General features: G+C 42.7%; 1 protein-coding gene across 1 annotated transcript; it reads right to left on the reverse strand.

Moving 5' to 3' along the window:
• Positions 1–3865: 3865 nt before the first annotated feature.
• SLC25A31 (solute carrier family 25 member 31) lies at positions 3866–18904 on the reverse strand. The gene is made up of 6 exons (XM_006263427.3): positions 18664–18904; positions 16543–16670; positions 12883–13000; positions 9817–9971; positions 9396–9521; positions 3866–4257 (listed from the first exon to the last, which is right to left on the reverse strand). The coding sequence occupies exons 1-6, from the start codon at positions 18878–18880 to the stop codon at positions 4060–4062; spliced, it is 942 nt and encodes a 313-aa protein (XP_006263489.1). The 5' UTR covers positions 18881–18904; the 3' UTR covers positions 3866–4059.
• Between the last annotated feature and the right edge of the window lie 537 nt (positions 18905–19441).

Consider the following 19441-nt stretch of genomic DNA (forward strand, 5'->3'; position numbering starts at 1 on the left):
CCAAATTTCTCTTGAAGGCGTTCAAAGTAGGTGCTTGAACCACCTCCGATGGCAGGCTATTCTAGACCCTGGGGGCTCGTACAGTAAAGAAATTCTTCCTTATGTCCAGCCTGAAACGGTCGTGCTGGAGTTTATAACTGTTCAACCTTGTCATCCCTTGGGGCGCTCTGGTGAACAATTGTTCCCTCAGATCCTGGTGAACACCCCTGATAAACTTATAGGTGGCCATCAGATCGCCCCTGAGCCTGCGCTTTTCCAGGCTAAAAAGCCTCATAGATCTCAGCCTGTTGTCATAAGGTCTGTTTTCCTGACCTCTGATCACGCGCGTGGCTCTTCTGTGGACTCTCTCAAGCTTCTCCACATCCTTTTTGAATTGTGGAGCCCAAAACTGGACACAGTACTCCAGCTGCGGCCTCACCAAGGCTGAATACAACAGGAGAATGACGTCCCAGGATTTACTTGAGAAACATCATGGATGCAAGCCAGCGTTTTGCTCGTTTTCCTAGCCGCGGCATCACATTGAAAGGTCATGTTCATCCTGTGGTCAATCATGATCCCCAAGTCCTTTTCATCTGTAGTGCTAGCCAGCGTAGCACTGCCGAGCCTATAAGGATGTTGCAGGTTTTTCCTCCCAAGGTGGAGAACCTTGCATTTTTTCAGTGTTAAACACCATCAGGTTCTCATCTGTCCATTTCCCGAGCCTGTCAAGGTCAGCCTGGATCGCCCTCCTATCCTCAGGTGTGGATGCTTTACCCCAGAGTTTGGTATTATCGGCGAACTTGGCCAGTCTGCTTCTGACTCCAATGTCCACATCATTAATGAAGATGTTGAACAATACAGGTCCAAGGACAGAGCCTGGGAGGACCCTACTGGTCACAGGGTACCATGACGATTGACTTCTATCAACCACCACCTTCTGGGTCTGACCACGGAGCCAATTCCCCAGCCTTGATCTCTCCTGTTACCTGCCAGTAGCATGCATCCACTGCATTAATTTTTTGTACTCAAACCTTTGCTCCTGATATATGTCACAACCAAATTAAGTACTGCCCATGCCACAAGCAAGAAATATATTAATCAAAACAGTTTTAGTCTATACAAGGTAACTAAGGGTTAACTAACAAGATGAAAATAACAGGGTTTTTTTCTGCGCATGTCAAAAAAAAATTTATTACTGCGCCACTAACAGAGATAAAAACTTTTGCCTTCTTTGCTTTATATAAATCATTATAAGTGGTCGGAATGACAGGGGAGTGTCCGGGAGTGTTCCTATGATAACACCCTAGCGAAGACCACTATACAATTGGCGATTCTAATTAAATTTATGACGTGGCGAAAAACAATTGGCTAATATACAAATAAAACCCATCTTCACTTCCATGAAGAAGGGGGACCTCCGTACGAACCTTGGAGACCTCTGATCACACATATCAGAGTAACTGACAACTTAATCACTTGCCAGTGCCCCCCTCACGTCTCGACCCAATCTTAAGACGTAAATCACCGACCTGCCGGCCCGATTTTTTTCCGTTTATCTGCCCGACGAAAGACTTTCATACAGACCGACCTTCAAACCTTAAGCTGTAACTAACCAAATATCTCTGACCTCCATCTTTCACCACCTTAACGGCGTGAATAAATAATCTTGCTTTGCAACCGATAAGCGTCTGTGCCTAATTCCACTCCAAGCGTCATAAGTACCCGCCTGACGGCCTTCAAAGGTCTTGTACCCTTCACTGCAGTGCACGGCAGTGACAATATACAGTACTTGAATGAAACATAATTATCTGTAATACATGGGAATCAGACTACAGGTGATCTATTAGTCCCTTCTATCCTTAATCTCCATTAAACTAATAACCTAAATGAATACTACTCAAGTGTCGTTTATTTTGGTGGGTTGTTCCTTCTTGTCCCAAAGTTGTCATAGCTCCTCACAAATTTGGTATAATTTCTGAAAATCACATCAAAATATTTAAAAAGGCAAATGAAGAGTATCACATTTCTGTACATTGAAAATTGTACATTTCCTACATGAATAGTGCATTAGATTTCTCATTGTAGGTCTTGTTATAAGCTTGACTTGTATTCTAAATAAGCATTAAGATCCTAAACAGGTTCCATTTTTACTTTTGTTCTGCATTCAAATACATGAATTAGATACCAACACAAATGTTCAAGTTTCATTATTAAAAGTGCTCCCTAAAACTGTTGCTTTTTCTTTTTCAAATAAGCAATATAAAATCTCATGTTGTGAGATATTTGCCAGTCATTCCCTTCAGTATCTATTTTGGAGAACAAATGCATCTAATCTTATTTTGATATGTTGCTAGGTTATTTTCTTTATCCCTTCCTGCTCAGGTCAGGTCAACCATTCTTATATTTGCAAGGGAAATGTTTTAGCATCAGGATTTCAGCAGGCACTCAGCTTTGTATGGGATTATCACGGTGACAATATGGACGGTTTGATTGTACCATTTCCAATAATACACATGAGCACATTTCACTTAATGCTGTTATTAACAGCTCTTAATTCACTGTCTCTGGATCAGGTTTCTTTGGCTGGTAGGAATTCCACTGGTTGGAATTGGTTGCATCTTTTAATTTACAATATGGGATCATAACAAGTATTAGGTTATATTAGATAAACATGACAGTAGTATTTGAAGTATGTCACAAGGAGCAATATTGTATCACCAACGAGCAAACATATCTTGTCCAGCTGATTTGCCTGTGTACATATGAACTAATTTCACCATCATCCACTTATGAGTGAAGATACCATTCCAGACTTACCAATAAGTTCTATGTTGACAATCATCCTTGTATCAGGGAGCTTCTGCTGCTGCCACCAACCACTTTCTATGATGCCAGGGAAACTCACTTGGAAGGGGGATGGCAGATTGGTCTCTTATGACTGTTCTTCTTGAAGACTTTCTCTAAGGGAAGGGTGGCTTTAAATTCCCTCTCAGGCTTTGCAAACAGCCCAAGAGATAACATGAATAAGCACTTTACCTGCATATCAGTTATGTCCCTTCTTAGACGGTCCTGTCTATTTCACTAGTTATCCCAGCCAACTCTGGCCTTTTCAAAAATTATCACAGGCTGATCTATTTGCACTACTGCAAACCATTCCTCTATCTGAAGACTTTCCCACTTTCCTGAGAGGGGATTCCCCCTCAGGATCCCCAGATTGCTGGTAAAGCCCCGGAAGGGGGGTTATATTTTTCAATGTAATGTTTAGTGTCAGAAGAGTACCCTAATATATGTCACACAACCTTTTGGCCCCAGGGGCTGGATGAGTGGTGTGGGGTCAATCTGTGGGCTTGATCTAGTATGCAGGGCTGGTCCACGTTCCAGCATGTGGGGCTGACCGGCCAAGAGCTGGGTTCTGACACGTGTGACCAGAGCCCAACCCAGTGTGTGAGGCTGGCTCAGCTGGGGCACAATCTGGTCCATGGGGCTGACCTATCCAGGATCTGATCTGGCACTTAGGGCTGGCCCAGTATGAAGCCCCAGCCCTGTGCTCCAGCTCCAGTCCTGTATAAGACCACGTGCCAGATCACACCCATGGCCTCATGTGCCATGTCATCTGACCTGCAGGTCTTGGAAAGTTGGTGATGAGGAAGCAGTGGCAGTGTTAATTGCCACATCTCCCCCACCACCAAGTTTCCAGACTTGTGGGGATTCCCGCAGGCTGGATGATATGGTTCCATGGGCCATATCTGGTCTGCGGGCTAGGGGTTAAGCACCACTGTCATGGGTGATTATCTTTCTTTCTGCATTATAGATGTTTGTTTCTCATTGAAAACGATTTGAAAATGAAAGGAATGAAGACAATGTACACCTTTCCATGATGGAAAACAAATAACTCTCTTTAGTTTTTTTTAAAAGATCAGAGTAAATATTCAGTTTAGCACATGCGTGTTCCTGAAACACATCCAAGTGATTTCTTACAGTATTAAAAACACAGCAGAGGAACTGAAAAACATGCTATCCAAACAATAAGACTTGTGCCACTGTACATTATACCATCAAAATAGATGTGCACCTAGTATTTTAGTCAGATGAACTCTTTGAAACATCAAGATGAAAAACTTCCTTAATTTTGTCATAAAGCACCAACACTAAGGCACCTCCTGTCCCACGAAGGATATTGGAGAAGGCTCCACGAAAGAAAGCATTAAACCCCTCTAATTTGTATATCTTGACAAAACAATCAATAGTTCCTTTATACTGACGTTCAGTCTCTCCACTCTGTGTGCAAATATAAAGAACTATTAGGGCAGTACATTAAACAAAACTTGGACACTTAGTACAATGCAAATTTGTTTTTCTCTAATGATGAACATTTAAGGATAATTATTTGGAACACCTTTTTCTCATTTTACCTCCTGCAAATAACAGATCCCTAACTCGTCAATATTCCTGTGATTTAATGCTCTGATAGCTACTTCTTCACAACTAAATTTAGAAAGACTGTGACCCATCCTGCGTTGCTTCTTTTAAGCCTTACTGAGCAAATTGAAAGCTCAGGAGTTGAATGAGGCCACTCCAGTCCTAAGGGTGCTTTGAACCACTCTGACATTATCAAAACTTGTGCAATACATCTTTTTCCTCCTTTAGTACTGCTGAATTGTCTTTATAGCAATAGACCTCAATGCAACAGTAATTAATTGAATTCAGCCATTAGATATATAGCCACAAAAAATCATTTAAAAACTGGCAGAGTTCTGACTCGCAGAATAAAATCAAACCTCAATGAAGATGATAAAAAGGACTAGAACCTCTGTTCCGGTGGCTCAAAATGTGTAGACTGAGCTAACACATCATACTCCTTATCCTCAAGTGCTGCAGAGACTCCTCTACCCAAAGTGGGGATGATCCATATTCTGTGAGTTTTGAGGGCTGAGGGCCTGGGTGTGCCATGAAATGGCTGACCCATAGCAGCCCCTGAACATTCAGAATGTGATATACAGTGTAGAAGGGTAGTTTCTGTAACATATTCAAACAAAGCAAAGGAGGACCCCATCCTTCCTGGAGTTTGGAACAAGTACTTGCAACTGAAGGAAAGGAAAAGGGAAGGGCAGTCTTTTCTGGATTTGATTATGTAAAATAGGTGGCAAACACTGATATTGTCTTCAATGCAATAAAAAAAATAAGCATTTATAATGAGAGAACTAACTCAAAATAGCTCTCTTGATATAAAAGTCTGCTAAAAACAAAGCCCTGTAGCTTTCCCTCAGTGCTGAGATAAACCTTAATGTCAATTCTACCTATGCATTATCTCCAGTAGAAGTTTACCTTGAGATAGCTTTCTCAAATTAGCTGTCTCCATATAATTACATGTGTATTTATTTTTGCAGTGAAGACACAACTAGTAGTATTGTTGGTCGCACAGAATTTGATGATATTGATGCTGATAGTTTCAGTAATGCCATCAATTATTATCTACAATGTCACAGTCAATTTTTTTCCATTCCCAGTAATCCATGAGGAATGACAGACTCTCAAGGAGCAGTTATCCTAGGAAGTGACTGTATAAAAATGGCACCTCTCTACTCTGCAATATTTACTGAGTTTATTCAGTCACATCACCAAATCTTAAAACTCAGAGTGAGTTTCCTGGATCAACAATTTGGAGGGAGATGGCAGGGGGCACAAGGATACATTTTCAGTAGGGAACTTGGTCATTTTTCAGAACAGAATTGGGACATGATTCTCTGTTGCCCTGTACTCAAGTGATGTATTATAGAGCAGGGGTAGGCAATTATTTGGGTCCATGGGCCACATAGGGAATTTGGTTGAGCTGTCATAGGTTCACGTCCCTGCCTGCAGAATCATGGCTCTGTCCTGGCCCTGGCCCTGTGCTATCACCACCCCATGATCCCGGGGGCTCCATGGAGGCTGGCTGAGAGCTGCTCAGGCAGGGCGTATAGCCCCACGGATGGGATGGGGCCATGGGCAGGCAGAGAACTGCATCTAAAGCCAGGGCCAAAATCCTGGGGCAGTGCAGGGCCAGGGGTGAGGCCGGAGCAGGGCCATGATCTGCTGCCTGCATACCCCTTCCCACAGAACCCACACCCATTGCAGGGGCATGCGTGCAGTGGATTATGGCTCTGCTCTGGCCCCAGCCCTGCACTGTCACCACCCCAAAATCCTGAGGTCATCTCAGCCCCACCCACCCATCTCACTCCAGGACACTGTTCTCCACTGGCTCACATCCCCAACCCAACCTTCCAGCTGCATGCTCTGCCCATGTGGCTCCCATCCCCAGTGGTGGGATGGATGAGCAAGGATGCTGGGGCAGAGGAGTTGGGTCTGGCAGCAGCAGCTGGAAGGAGCTGCCACTGCCAGGGCTGCCTGGGAAATGGAGTCTGGTCACTAGGAATGCCTGGGAACAGTGAGATCGGCCACACACGCCACAGCCTGGGCTGCCCCTATGCTTGGGCCAGGCAGAGCTGAGGGATCCACTGCTAGAGTTAGGGCTAACTGCTGTGAAATCAACATATGAGCCTTTTGCCCCTGCTTTGTACTGGGTTACATAATCATGTGCATTGACACTGACTAGAGAAGGCCCTGGACTTTGAGGGCATGACTGTACAAGATACCCATCTCTGGTAGGCATGAAAGCAGCAGTGAGGGTGGTCTCAGTGCAGCTTCACTGCCTCACTTTTGGTATGGCAGGTGCACATCTGGAGTGGGTGGGTGGGTGGGTGGGATATGCTTCTCTGTGGCAGATTTAGATGGCAGAAAGATAACAATCATAGAGGAAGAAATCTCTCTTTAAGTTTACATTTTTGTGACACACAGGGCATGTCTACAAGACCCATTAATGTGCAGCAATTAAATGCAGAATTAATTGCTCTGCAGTTTATTGCTCCTGGAAAGGTTCTGGGCATGCAGTTTAAACATGCATCCAGACTGCAGCACACTGAGCCAGGTTGCAGCAGCCCTGGATGGCAGGTGGGTCTGTGGGGGTCAGTCTGCCAGCCCAGGGCTGCTCCGACTGGGCTCAGTGTGTTGCAGGGGGCTGGCTGGGGGAAGAGAGTGCTTCAGTGCAGGGCTAGCTGGCAGGCAGCCCTCACACTGAAGCACCCTCATGCCCCAGCCAGCTGGCTCAGCATCTACATGTGAGCTGCTGCGCACAAAAAAACTCCGCAGCACTTGTATTTACAAGTCCTACCCTGCTGCAGAGTTTATTAGTTTTGTGAGTCCTAATAGGACCTCATGTGTAAATGCTAAGAGGCCTACTGCGTAATTAGTCGAATTAGTCAACTGAGCAGTAAACGTCTCATGTAGATGTGCCCACCGGTTGCAGTAACACACACACTTTATTGTGGAGTAGACTAATTAGCTCCACATTAATGAGTTACAGCCTACACGTGTGCTGATCTAAGGGTGCAGTAAACAAATTAACTCCATCATAGGATAGTACTGTCAGGGCCAGTACTATCCTATGGTGGAGTACTTTCCTGCACTGAAATGAACATGTAGATGCTGACCATAGGTATACGTTGTGCCTGGTCAGCCCAGCCAGCTGGAGGCCTGCTCTGCCCCAGCTCAAATTGCTGCTGTCCTGGGTCTTATGTAGACCCTGTGCCTGGGAGAAGCTGACTCTGCCTCACACTTCTCTCAATTTTATTGCATCACATTAATTGCACATGTAGTTGCACCCACAGTATATCTTCTAAGATCAGTTTTCCTGACTAGGAAAGCATACCATGCAACACTATTGCTCCTTCTAACAGAAGTGTCAGTGTAAGGTGGGAATTGTCACTGTTGGAGGCTTCTTGAGCGTACAAAAATGCACTGTCAGCATTTTGGTCTGAATCTATTGTAATCTCTTCAAAGGAATGAGGCAGAAGAGGCTGGAACTTAGGTGAGAAAGATTTCCCATTTTAGCACAAAAACTTTCACTAGAAACAGAATGCATATGGTGCCCATTTACTGCAGAAAGTTGCCCTGAGAGCCAAATTTATTTTCAGTAACAGAAAAGACAGCATCAGATGCATGGCTTCCTCCCTGATCAGCATGATTGTCACCATAAGAAACTGATTCTGTATGCATGCTGTTAATTTCACCTTCACAGAAATCATACATAGCAGCAACTCTACTTGTAGCCACAGCTGCAGAACCCCATTAACCTTAAAAAAAATACCCAGAACACTATAAATAGCCTATTTCAGAGTCTTATGGCATATAGTACCAGGAGGTACACAGACCTTCTTAATCATCTCTTTATTTGTTCTGTTCTTATTTCACTTTCCTTGACAAAAATCACTGGATTGTTACTATAGCATTTAATATTTTTTCAATTAGCATTCTGTACAATATTATTTTTCATCTCTCTTTTTTTTTTTGCATTAATGCTAGGGTCAGGTCCAGATTGGTAACCAGGCACCTAAATGGGATTTTGCAGAATTTAGGCACCCAGAATCACTCCAGAATGTTCCTGCTCCACCAGTTACAAAACTCATTAGTGCCTGAGTTCATTCAGTGCTTACACATTTTGGATTTCAAAGATCTTTCACATACTCATACAAGACCTCAATCCGAGCCGGCTGGCACTCACCAAAGCTCTGTTGCAATCTTGATGCTAGGCAGATATAAGGTAGAGCCTAAATTTTGCCAGAGTCCCAGGAGGGGCCCAAAACAGAAGGCATGCTCTGAGTATGACTGCACACCAGCAACACTGAATTCAGCACAAAAAAGCAGTAGCCACAGTCACCTTCATTCCAAAATATATCTTTCACTCCAAAATAGCACATGTCACTTTCACTCCAAAATACTGGTAGCGGCAGTGGATGACCAAGAGGAAGCCTGACTGCAGTTTACTGGTTAGGGCATTCATTATGGAGGGGGGCAACTTGGGTTCTGGTACTTCCACCCTGGACTGCCTTCTGCATTTTATTTTAGACAGTCCTTGGGTGCTCATCCTCTTTTCCACCTGAGTGCCATAACCATTAGATTACAGAAGCAGATCTATTGATCCTGTATTCTTGGCTGCAGTGGCTTAGCATTTGACAGGAGGGAGGAGGGTATCAACCATCCCAGAGTCACTTATACCTAGGTGATCAACTGTTACACTCCCTTTATAAAGGGTAGAGGACATCAAGCATCTCTTGCCACTACCATCAAAGCAAGCTTTAAAAGGTGAGCTCTTGTTTGCCATCCTTAGAAGGGGACTCTATGCTCTGGATCCTGAATGGGCAGAAATCCCTGTATACTCATTAGATGTCTAAATTCTGGAGAGCGGCAGAAGTACAAGCACACCCTAAGTTTAGAGCACTTTTGAATGCTAAAAGAACACAGGGCACATTACATGATATTTCAGATGTTTTTTGATCCAACATATGATTTTCAAATAAAAAGAATTGCAAAACATTGCATACCTGCATCATCATGCGTCTTCTGACAGTGTCAAAAGGATAAGATAGTATTCCAGAGAATGTAGTTACAAGCTGGGCAATGAGAAAGGACAAAACAAATGGGGTTTGCTTTGGATTTGGCAACATCCCCTGCAAAAGAAAAAAAACAGTACATGAGTATGCAATTTCTGATCATCTGACTTTAATGTCAAAACTTGTACAGCAAAATGCTGCTTTGCTAGAATTATCTAACAAATTATCTAGTTGGAGTATCTAATTAGAGTTGGAATATGTCTTCTTTAATTAAAATAAGTTATGCTGCCTAAATATGGTATAAATATAGATAAAGGAATAAATTAAAATATAGATAAATAATTTACACGTTAATGAGCTCATGATGTAGATTTTAAATATGTGACAAGTTTGTGCTTTGCTCATAAATTACCTTAATGGTGTCGTAACATCCAAAATAGGAAGCTCGGTACACAATAATTCCCTGCACTGAAACACCAAACCCCTGGTACAGACCAACAAGTCCATCAGACTTTGCAATTTTAACAATACAGTCACCGAGGCCCATGAACTGCCGTTCAGCCATACCTATCATAAAAGAAATTTTCAGTAAATTAATGTTCCTATTGGTGCTTTAAACAATTATTTTGGGACAAAATGCATTGCTAGATAGGAAAATCCCCCACATTTTTTTGCCTGTAATAGAATGGAGGCATTGACTGGAAAAGGAAAAAGTACTACTTTGCAGACATGTCTAGAGACTAGAACTAGAAAATCTTCAAATGTCCCAGACATTATTCCATGTTAGTTGATGTTACTTTCACCACAAATTTGACATTTGACCAAAGCAGTAATGTGGGTAGTTTTTAACTATAATGGAATAGGAAAGCTACCTCTTTCATCCATAAAACAGTCATTGACTTGTGCCCAGCATCATGCTAAATGACCTACATGCCAAATAACTAGTATTCAGGGTTGGCCCCATTTAGCATAACCCTTAAGGTTTTGTCTACCTCTGAATCATCTGACCTTCTCTGTCTGAAATGATGTGATGGGGTAAGTGAAGGGTAGCTCCATCTACAAAAGTTTAAGGCCACTTTTTCTCCCTGTAGTAGGGTCCATCAGTTATATCATGGTAATCTTATCCAGGTTTATCCTAAGAGCTGGTCCCTTCCTGTCTTTAACTTGCTCTGTATGATAACTGCAAGTTGCAACAAAATTTCCTAACTCTACTTACTAAACTTACATTTAATTAATTCCTTTCTTTACTCCCTTCTAAACTAAAACTAGGCCTCCAGGATTTGGTGAAGAAGATGAAAAATTTGCTGGACACCTCATGAATCATTCTTTGATTTTCCCAAACAGTCCATCTGGTCAGACCAAGGGCATATTGAAAACCAGGTTCAAACAACACCTCAATTTTAGGCCAGGGAGGGTCCAGCAACACCAGGTAAGGGAGGACAAGATAGCTAGAAGGCTGCTGGTCACCTGGGCTAAGTACAGATAGTCAAAAAGCCTGAGGCTGAATCAACTTAATTGTTGCAGTTTAGTCTACTCTGTGTAGATTGAACCAACAGACATTCACTTTTGATTCTGGAAATGCAGCCACATGCCTGCAGTGGCACAGGCTAGAAAGCAGGGGGTGCTATAGCATGCCTCTCTGCTTAGCTGGAACAGACAGCTTGGTCCAAGGCTAGTGCACCCATCCTGTGGGGAGGGAGCGGGGTTTGCAGGGGAGGTGCAAAGCATTCTGGGATGCTGAGGGGCCATAAGTTAACTTGAATCTGGAGGGGATCTGGGACAGAAGTCCAATAAACCAGTTTAACTTAAATCTGATACTGTGTCCATCCAGGTTTATCTTAAACTGATTTAGGCCATTTTGAAAGCAGTTTATTGTAGAAGTAGGGTCAGAAGGGACCTTGTAGATCTTCAAGTCTGACCCCCTGCCTGGGCAGGAGGAAAACTGGGCTCAAATGACCCCAGTCAGGTAGGCATCAAGCCACTTCTTAAAGACCCCCAGGGTAGGAGCCAGCACCATTTCCCTTGGAAGTTGGTTCCAGATCCTAGCCACCCTAACTGTGAAGTAGTTCTTACGGATGTCTAATGTTTAATGTGCACTAAACTTCTGTTCAGGCGAAGCGGCTACCTCCCCTACCCGCGTGACCCCCTCCGTTGGAGATGAAGCTCTTCCTCCTGCCCCGCAGAGGAGGAGGGTTGGCTGACCCTGTGCCCGCACGAGTCCGAGCCGCCCTGGAAGCCCCTCCCAGCAGTCTGACCTCGCCGAGAGACGCCTGTGAGAGTTTGAACCAGCTTCCAATCACTTATAACAGTTTAAAAGTAATTTCTGTCCCTAGTTCTGGAGTCTTGGGAGGTGCACAGAAGACAAATGATTCCCTTAGCTGCTCTACAGCTAGTGGTTTTCAGGTGAAGACGATGAAGCAGAGAGGAAATTCGGGAAATCTTTCTGGAATGAAGCCAGCCACTTCTTCACTAGAACCCCAAACATTTCCTATTCCATGATGGTATACTAGCACTAAGCTACAAACTTACAGGTATTTTAATTTAACTCACAATACAATATAAAAAGCTTTATTTAAAAAATAGCTATATTGCGTTTGCTTTTCAGCTTTCTTCTATCAGGATTCTGAATCCTCACACTACCAAAAATACTAATTTAGATATTAGTAATATTAATTCTTAAATACTTGAAGCCATTTACCACATTAAATAAGAGTTCATTTTGCTCACTACCAAATTCTAAAATTTCACATGATGACAAGTTCGCTGAAGTGAATGGAAAAACTGATTTACACAAGATGTCGCTCGTTCTGTGTTATTTAGGAATTTTTCTTGGTTTTCTGTTGACAGTAAGTCATAATTTGGGACATGAAGATAAAAACAACCCTGTGACAAGTGTGTGATCTTCTTCTGAGAATAAAATCTAGTGAGGTATATACATCAGACACAATTTGTTTCAACATTTTTATTTGATTACATATCTTTATTTTAATAATTTGAATGTGTAAGACCCATATCTAGTGGCATATTTTACCTTTAACCTTTGGACATAACACCACTGTTGGAAAAAAGGATGACTAGCAGGCCCTGAAGTCTCTGTGCATTCGAATCATGGTGTTATGAAGTGAAATCCTGCAACTTTTGGGATCTGCACCTGGCAAATCCAATGCAGTTTATTTAAAACTTAAAAACTAAGCAAATATATAAGGCTATAAACCCTTTAAAACCAAGGATTAAATTGCACAGTTGTCTCCAAGGAGTCTTTCCTTTCCCTAACTCTTAATTTTTTAATAATCATACAACCTTTTTAATAAAATGTTATGACTTTGTAACTATTCAACAGCCACCTTTTAAGTAACAGAAAGAATTCTACTGCAAACAGATGAGTATTAATTTGGTTATAAGGATAAATATAACCCTCCCCCCCCCTGAAAAAACAGATGAGGCTGATACAGGAAAAACATTTAAAATAATTTACTACCTTTCCCAATATCAGCAGCTAATCGTGTTCGTGCAAAGTCTAATGGATACACTACACACAAGGATGTAGCTCCAGCTGCTCCACCAGAAGCTAAGTTCATTAGAAACCATTTCCAGAACTGAAATACAAACATTAGTTTTTACTATTATGAAAATAGAATAACAATTCTGACTTTTCTTATGGCTATAAGCAGAATTAATAAAACATACAAAACACATCAGAAAAGTTTACACATAAATCAACATATGTTTACGTAGGGTTCAGAGAATAAGCAGCTATGTAATTCATACATACCAATCTGAAAAGATTGTCTTTCTGTCACCACATTCCATAAATGTGTAAGATCATAAATGTGGCTGAAAATGTGTAAGATCTTCTCTAGCTCTGTTTTTACAGTGCCCAACAGAAAACAAAAAAGACTTTATAGTGTATCAGAGTCTGGTCCTAGGCACTGCCTTCACTTCGGATCTTTTTTAATGATCTACCATCTATGCATCACCTTAATGGTGCATAGCTGGTATACCCCAAGGAAATAGTGTCCCCTGGATCAACTTGAAGTCAACAGATGAACACCAATAATAGACTGGTGTTCAGTGGGTAGGAAGAAGCTAATAGGAAAGAAAGAAAGAAAGCAAAACATTTTGCACCAGATTCCCAGCTGAGCTGATGTAAACTTCAGTAGTAGCTCTATTGATTTACATGGAAATATCTACATTACAATCACTGCATGGACTGCAGCTTATGTAAACACTAGCGAATTGCCCGTCAAGAATGATGGGGGGAAGGGGGACAGGCAGGGATGAAGCACTGCCACCACCTTCGCTTGGCATCCGCCTGGCCTGCTCCACTGTGGTAGAGACATCACCCTGCGCTGCCGCCGCCTCCCAGGAGCAGGGCGGGGGGGAAGTGTGCCCCGCCATCCCCTCTGTCTCCCTCTGCCAGCACCCCGCCGGGGGGGAGGGGAGGATGGTGAAGCCAGCAGCGCTCGAATCCCTCTATCCCCACCATCATGGCAGTGTTCCACTACTGCCGCCTTTCTCTCTGCGGAGGACTCTGATTGGCTGTTTACAGACAACCAGTCCGAGTGCTCCAAGAGCATTATGCACAGGCAGACAGACGAACTAAACCCCTTATTATATTAGAATACCCAAGACAGCTTTAATTTAGCACAGGTACCAGTGGCACCTGCAATAGCTCAGGGTAAAAACAGAAGTAGGATTTGTCCTGGGACAAAGCCTTTTATTTTAGGGTCCTACAGACCTACAAGCCTATTGTAAACTTTAAAGTACCTGTGAAGTATCCACTTTTTCCCAGGACAGTGGGGGTGTAATTTGAGTTAACTGCCATTCAAGCTGTCCAGCACCTGTCTGAAAGCAACTCAAAGCCTGGGACAATCAGCCTCCAGGTGAACCTAAAGTTTGTTTTTACCCTCAGAGCTCCCCATGGACTAACTGCTTGAGTGCTTTCCCTAGTTTTTCAGGTGGGTCTTCCAACCTGCACTTGCCTCTGTGCTGCTGTAGCTACCCTGTAGCTGGTTTAAGTTATCTCAAATATATCCATATGAGCTGCAACCCTATCTTAGTTCATACCAGCTAAGTACCTGCTGTTTTAATGCCCATAGCCTCCTCTAATACTTTGAATTGATATGTAAATATTTTAAGCAGAATTTAGCCACCAAGAAAACAAAAGTTGTGTCTAACCATCAAAATGTAGTTTCCAGCAGCAGTGCTCTCAAATAAGCTGTGCTACTTCATGCATACTGCCCCGACTGGAAGTAGCGGAGCTTTGCGCTGGTTGAAATGACTGACACTGTCATGAAAAGAGTGCTAATTAGAGTGCTCTCAATAGCTACTCCGCTCCTGGATGAGGGCCTAGTATGCATGCAGCGCAGCAGCACCGTGAACTTTAGGATGTTGCTGCTGGGGATGGTAAAATGTGAGTTCTAGACATGGCTTAGAGCTTGTAATCTTACTTCCCTCCAGGTTTTCCTGCAACCCAGTAATTGTTCAGAGAGCAACCCAAGAGGCTGAGCTTCAAAAACAAACACATGCTGGTTGTTAAAGTGTCCTAATTTGCACAGAATTGAAAACGAAGCACATTTTTATTTTCAGAATGTTTGTAAAGCAAGAGCAGTCAAATGTATGCCAGTTGGGAATGTCACTGTGTGAAGGAACAGAGATTTAAGGAACTGTAAACTCAGAATTACTTATACCAAGCATGCTCCACTTTTTCCCATTGCTAAAAGAAGACCTGGAAACTGAGATTGCTTAAATATGTATTTCTTTAAACAGATGAGAACTGATTAAAAATTAACATAGAATGCAAGGAGATGAATTGGAGATTAATGACTCTCAGGTTTCATGCAAGTAAGTATCAACAGGAAACCCTGCAGCAGGAATTGTTTCTGGCAATGCAGAAAAAGCTGGCAGGAAGAGAAGTGGGGAACTCCATTTTTTTATGTATATAACCAGCCTTGTTAAGAAACCCTAACACAGTGATGTAGAACAGACATAAATCAATGGGATGTTTTAGCTATGTTTATGTGAAACAAGTTAGATATCTAATACTCGCTTTTTATATTGCTGAACTGGACATAATACATGGGTATAATACATTATGTACTTAGATAAACCTTTCACAACTTAGGCCCGATTCTGTATTAGTTCCAGGTGGGGTGCCTGCAAAGGAGCTGTGTGTGAATACAGGCAGTCGTCCTGTGTGCAGTAATGGAGCTGTGTCATCTAGCAATGCAAAACCCTTTTGAGCCCAGACCTAGATCTTAATTCTTTCTTTCTAGTGTATGGTCCAGAAGTTGGACTTAGAAAATAAACTTTTGAAAACATTTGAACTAGTTTGTAAACATTTGTCTAGCTTTGGTAGGTAGCAAGAAAGTAGACCTTAAAACAGAAATCTAAAAAACTATCTTAATCAAGTGCAATGACCTTTGCTATAATCATAAATAGTTTTTCTAATAGTGTATATTAACGAGTATTCACAAATTCAACTTTACATATGCAAGTAGTTGCAGTGAGACTTTACCTGAGTGAAGTGACACATGAGCATAAATGTTTTGAGGACCGGGGTTTAAATTAATACTTTAAGTGTGAGATTTCATTGGGATTGTCAAAAGAGCCTGAAGGACAGAGGTGCCTGAATCAGAAAGACTTTTAAAATCCCAGTCTTAACAGCTCATATCAAGTAATTCTAAACAATAAGTGTGAGCAGATTTGAAGGATCATTTAACAATTAGGTACATGTTCCTCATTTACTATTCAAAGTGATGACGCTTGCTTTATAGAGTTCCTTTCATCATGAGGGAATCCAAAACAGATTGCTTAACAAATTATATATATACACGTTGACACTAAAGCTCCTGCTATACGTTACATATATTACTCAATTAACCGGTGAATTACACAATAAATGTAGGTTGACTACAACCTACAAAGTAATTCTCACACCATAAAAATGACTATTGAGCCAACCAGCTACAAAGTTAGTTCTTGAAAATGTGTAACAACTCTAGAGCTGGTTTCTATATATCTTTGATTTGAACATGTAGCAAGGCCCTAAAAGACAGACCCTTAGTGGAAGAGAGCAGCCAGAGAATGCCACACCATGACTGGTGTATTTATTAAACAGATGCTAGAGTGCACTTACCTGTTTTTCTTTATTCACTCCAGATATGAAAATCTGTTTGTATTTGTCCTTAAAAGCAAAATTTAGAGCCTGTGTTGGAAAATATCGGATAACATTTGCTAAATTGCCACGCCAGAAGCTGAGAAATCCTGTAAATGGAAAAAATAGGTTATTGCATTGTGTTTATGAAGTTCAGATTATACTGAATATTTTATACAACATCACTCTTGTTTCTTGTGTAAGATGAACTGTAACAAGGGCAAAAGTGTTCTTCTGTATTTTTTAATGATTTAGCATTTTAAATCTAGATCTTTTCTTATACGTACAGACACATATGTTCATAAATTGTCAGTGATGGGAAATCTCAACTATTGAAACCCATAAAAGCAAGATAAATAATGCTTAGAAATGGCAAAGGTTCTTAACTTTCTTACCTCAAATAAGATTGGGGATATAAACACATTGTATGTATAAAAATCTCATCATCATACTTTACTGGGATATAAACATAGCAACTGGGGTTTTTTTACTTCATGTGTGTCCATGTATGTATTGTAGTCACTATAGGGGGTGCTCAGGCTTCATATAAAAAAAGTAGTTTATGCAGCACATTGGAAACTCAGTATGCATAATTACACTTTATAATCAAGTTCCTTTTATACCTTAAAAATATCCCTTTGGACAATATGGTAAATTTTATGGAGGGATGGGATGAGCCATCAATATATTTAAAGCCCCAAACATTAAAAAATACTTGGAGCTGGCACCCCCACCTACTTTCATGTGATTATCTTAAAAATCTTAATAGTAAAAGTTGGGTTTTTCATTTCAGCTTGATCATAAAAAACTACCAAAGGTCAGGAGAGCTGGCGTTACTGCCAGCTGGTTGGTCACAATATGGAGTTAAAGGGACTACTTGTGTGACTTAAAAAGTGAAGCATATAGCATCATGGAATCACAGAAAAGTCAAGCTGGAAGAGACTACAGGAGGTCATCTAGTCCAACCCCTGGTTTAAGGCAGGATCATCCCTGTCTACCTAGTCAGGGATATGCTTAAGTATTTTGCTGGATTTCAGCAAGTGTTTATGGTATTTCAGATCTGAGCCCCCAAACTGTCTGCTCTATGGAAAGGGAGCTCAACAAACTTATTAAGAGATGCATAGGAAACATTGGGAGGTCATGGGTAGGTTATTTAAAAGATCCAGAGATGACACCTCAACTGTTGCTATGGCTTTGTCAACAAAGGGGCAAGTGAAACGCATGACATTTTATCAGTTTCACTGACATTCATTGCTATTTTGTACCAGTTCAAACGCGTCTCACTTAATGGTTGGCGTGAGGTGGAGATACAGGTCCATTCAGAAAAAGGGAAACCCTCAGATATTTAGGCAAGGAATTCCTTTATTTCAAACGTTCTTTCTATGGGTATTAAGATGAAGAGGTCAGATAGCTGTATCTCTTGGAAAAGAGAGACGATGAAAAGGAAAAAAACCAAACCCTGAAATGTCCTATGCAACCTGTAAGTCTTACTGTTACAGCACATGGACAATATATCTATCTGTGGATTGCACAAATGTCCCTTCCAAGTTTCTATTATTTGTTGGCTTCATAAAATATGATCAGTGACCATTTCTGAGCATGTGTACATGATACCTCAGGACTTCTGGAAGCTACTTTAATGCAAGTACATTGATAACAAAAGCAAACACATTCTCGAGGAAAACATACTGATAAAATACTCAAATACCACCAAGGTGAAATCATAGTGATTGCTTCAATGAGGACAGGGCTGAGGGTTCCTCTGTTTCAGGAAGAAGCATTGAAGGCAAAATCCCGGGAGGGAATGGTGGGCTGGGGGAAGGAGTGCCTGTGGTATCGGTGTCTGCCTGAGGTGTGGGGGTCCTGCCATGGGGCGGAGCACAGAGCAGGCCAGGAAGGTGTCTCTGCTGCTCTCTGCTCCACACACTTGCAGCTGCCAACTCCCAGGTAGAGGAGGAAGCAGCAGACATTGCAGCAGCCCCCCAGGGCACAGGAGGCTGAAGTGCAGGGGAAGCCGGGACACATGGCTGCAGCCCTGGACCCATCGGGGGAGGGACGCAGGCAGGGCAGCGTGAGAGGCACGGGGCAGGGGAGGGCGCGTACCCTGCTCCTTGGGGATGCGGACGAAGCAGTCGATCATGCCCTTGTACTGCTGCTCGGCCCGGATCTGCTTGGACGAGGCCTGCACCTGCAGCAGCAGCTTCACCCGCTCAATGGGGGCCACGGTGGTCTTGGAGATGGCGGCTGCTATGCCCCCAGCTATCAGGTCCTTCCCAAAGGAGATGGGGTCGAAGAGCTGCCTCCCCTCCGAGGCCTGCATGGTGCTGCAGGGCTGAGGCGCCAACTGCCATGGCCCCGCCCCGCTGGGTCACATGACCTCCCAGGCTCTGCCAGCCACCAGCCAATCACAGCCAGCCCCATCAGGAGCCCCAGGGCAGGGAGAGCACAGTGGGGGAGCCCTGGGGGCTGGGCTGGGAGCAGCTGAAGAGATCATGGGCATTTTGGGAAAACCCACCTGCATTACACCCTTGGGTGCACAGCGCTGCAGCAGGAGCTGGGACTCCCAGCCACTCAGGCCTGGCAGCACCCCAGTCACCGTAACTCTGCCCCTGAATGAATGTTCCTGTTTTAGGGCCTACTTCCCTGCACCCTTTTAGCTCAAGACAGTTTCAACATTATACATACACATATTTGACTCGAGGGGGCACGCCATTTGTTCTGCAGCCTCGGTTCTGCATACTCCTGACCACTGATCTAGTCGTAATCGAGTGGGCAGAATCGTCTGAGCTGCAGTTACATTTAGTCTTTGTAGGAGTTTTGCCTCCAGCACCCCAGGTGTCACTGGCAATAGTATTTTCCAAAGGCCTCCTTTGGAGGTTGT

Source organism: Alligator mississippiensis, chromosome 2, assembly GCF_030867095.1.
Source record: "Alligator mississippiensis isolate rAllMis1 chromosome 2, rAllMis1, whole genome shotgun sequence".
Classification (NCBI taxonomy): Eukaryota; Metazoa; Chordata; order Crocodylia; family Alligatoridae; genus Alligator; species Alligator mississippiensis.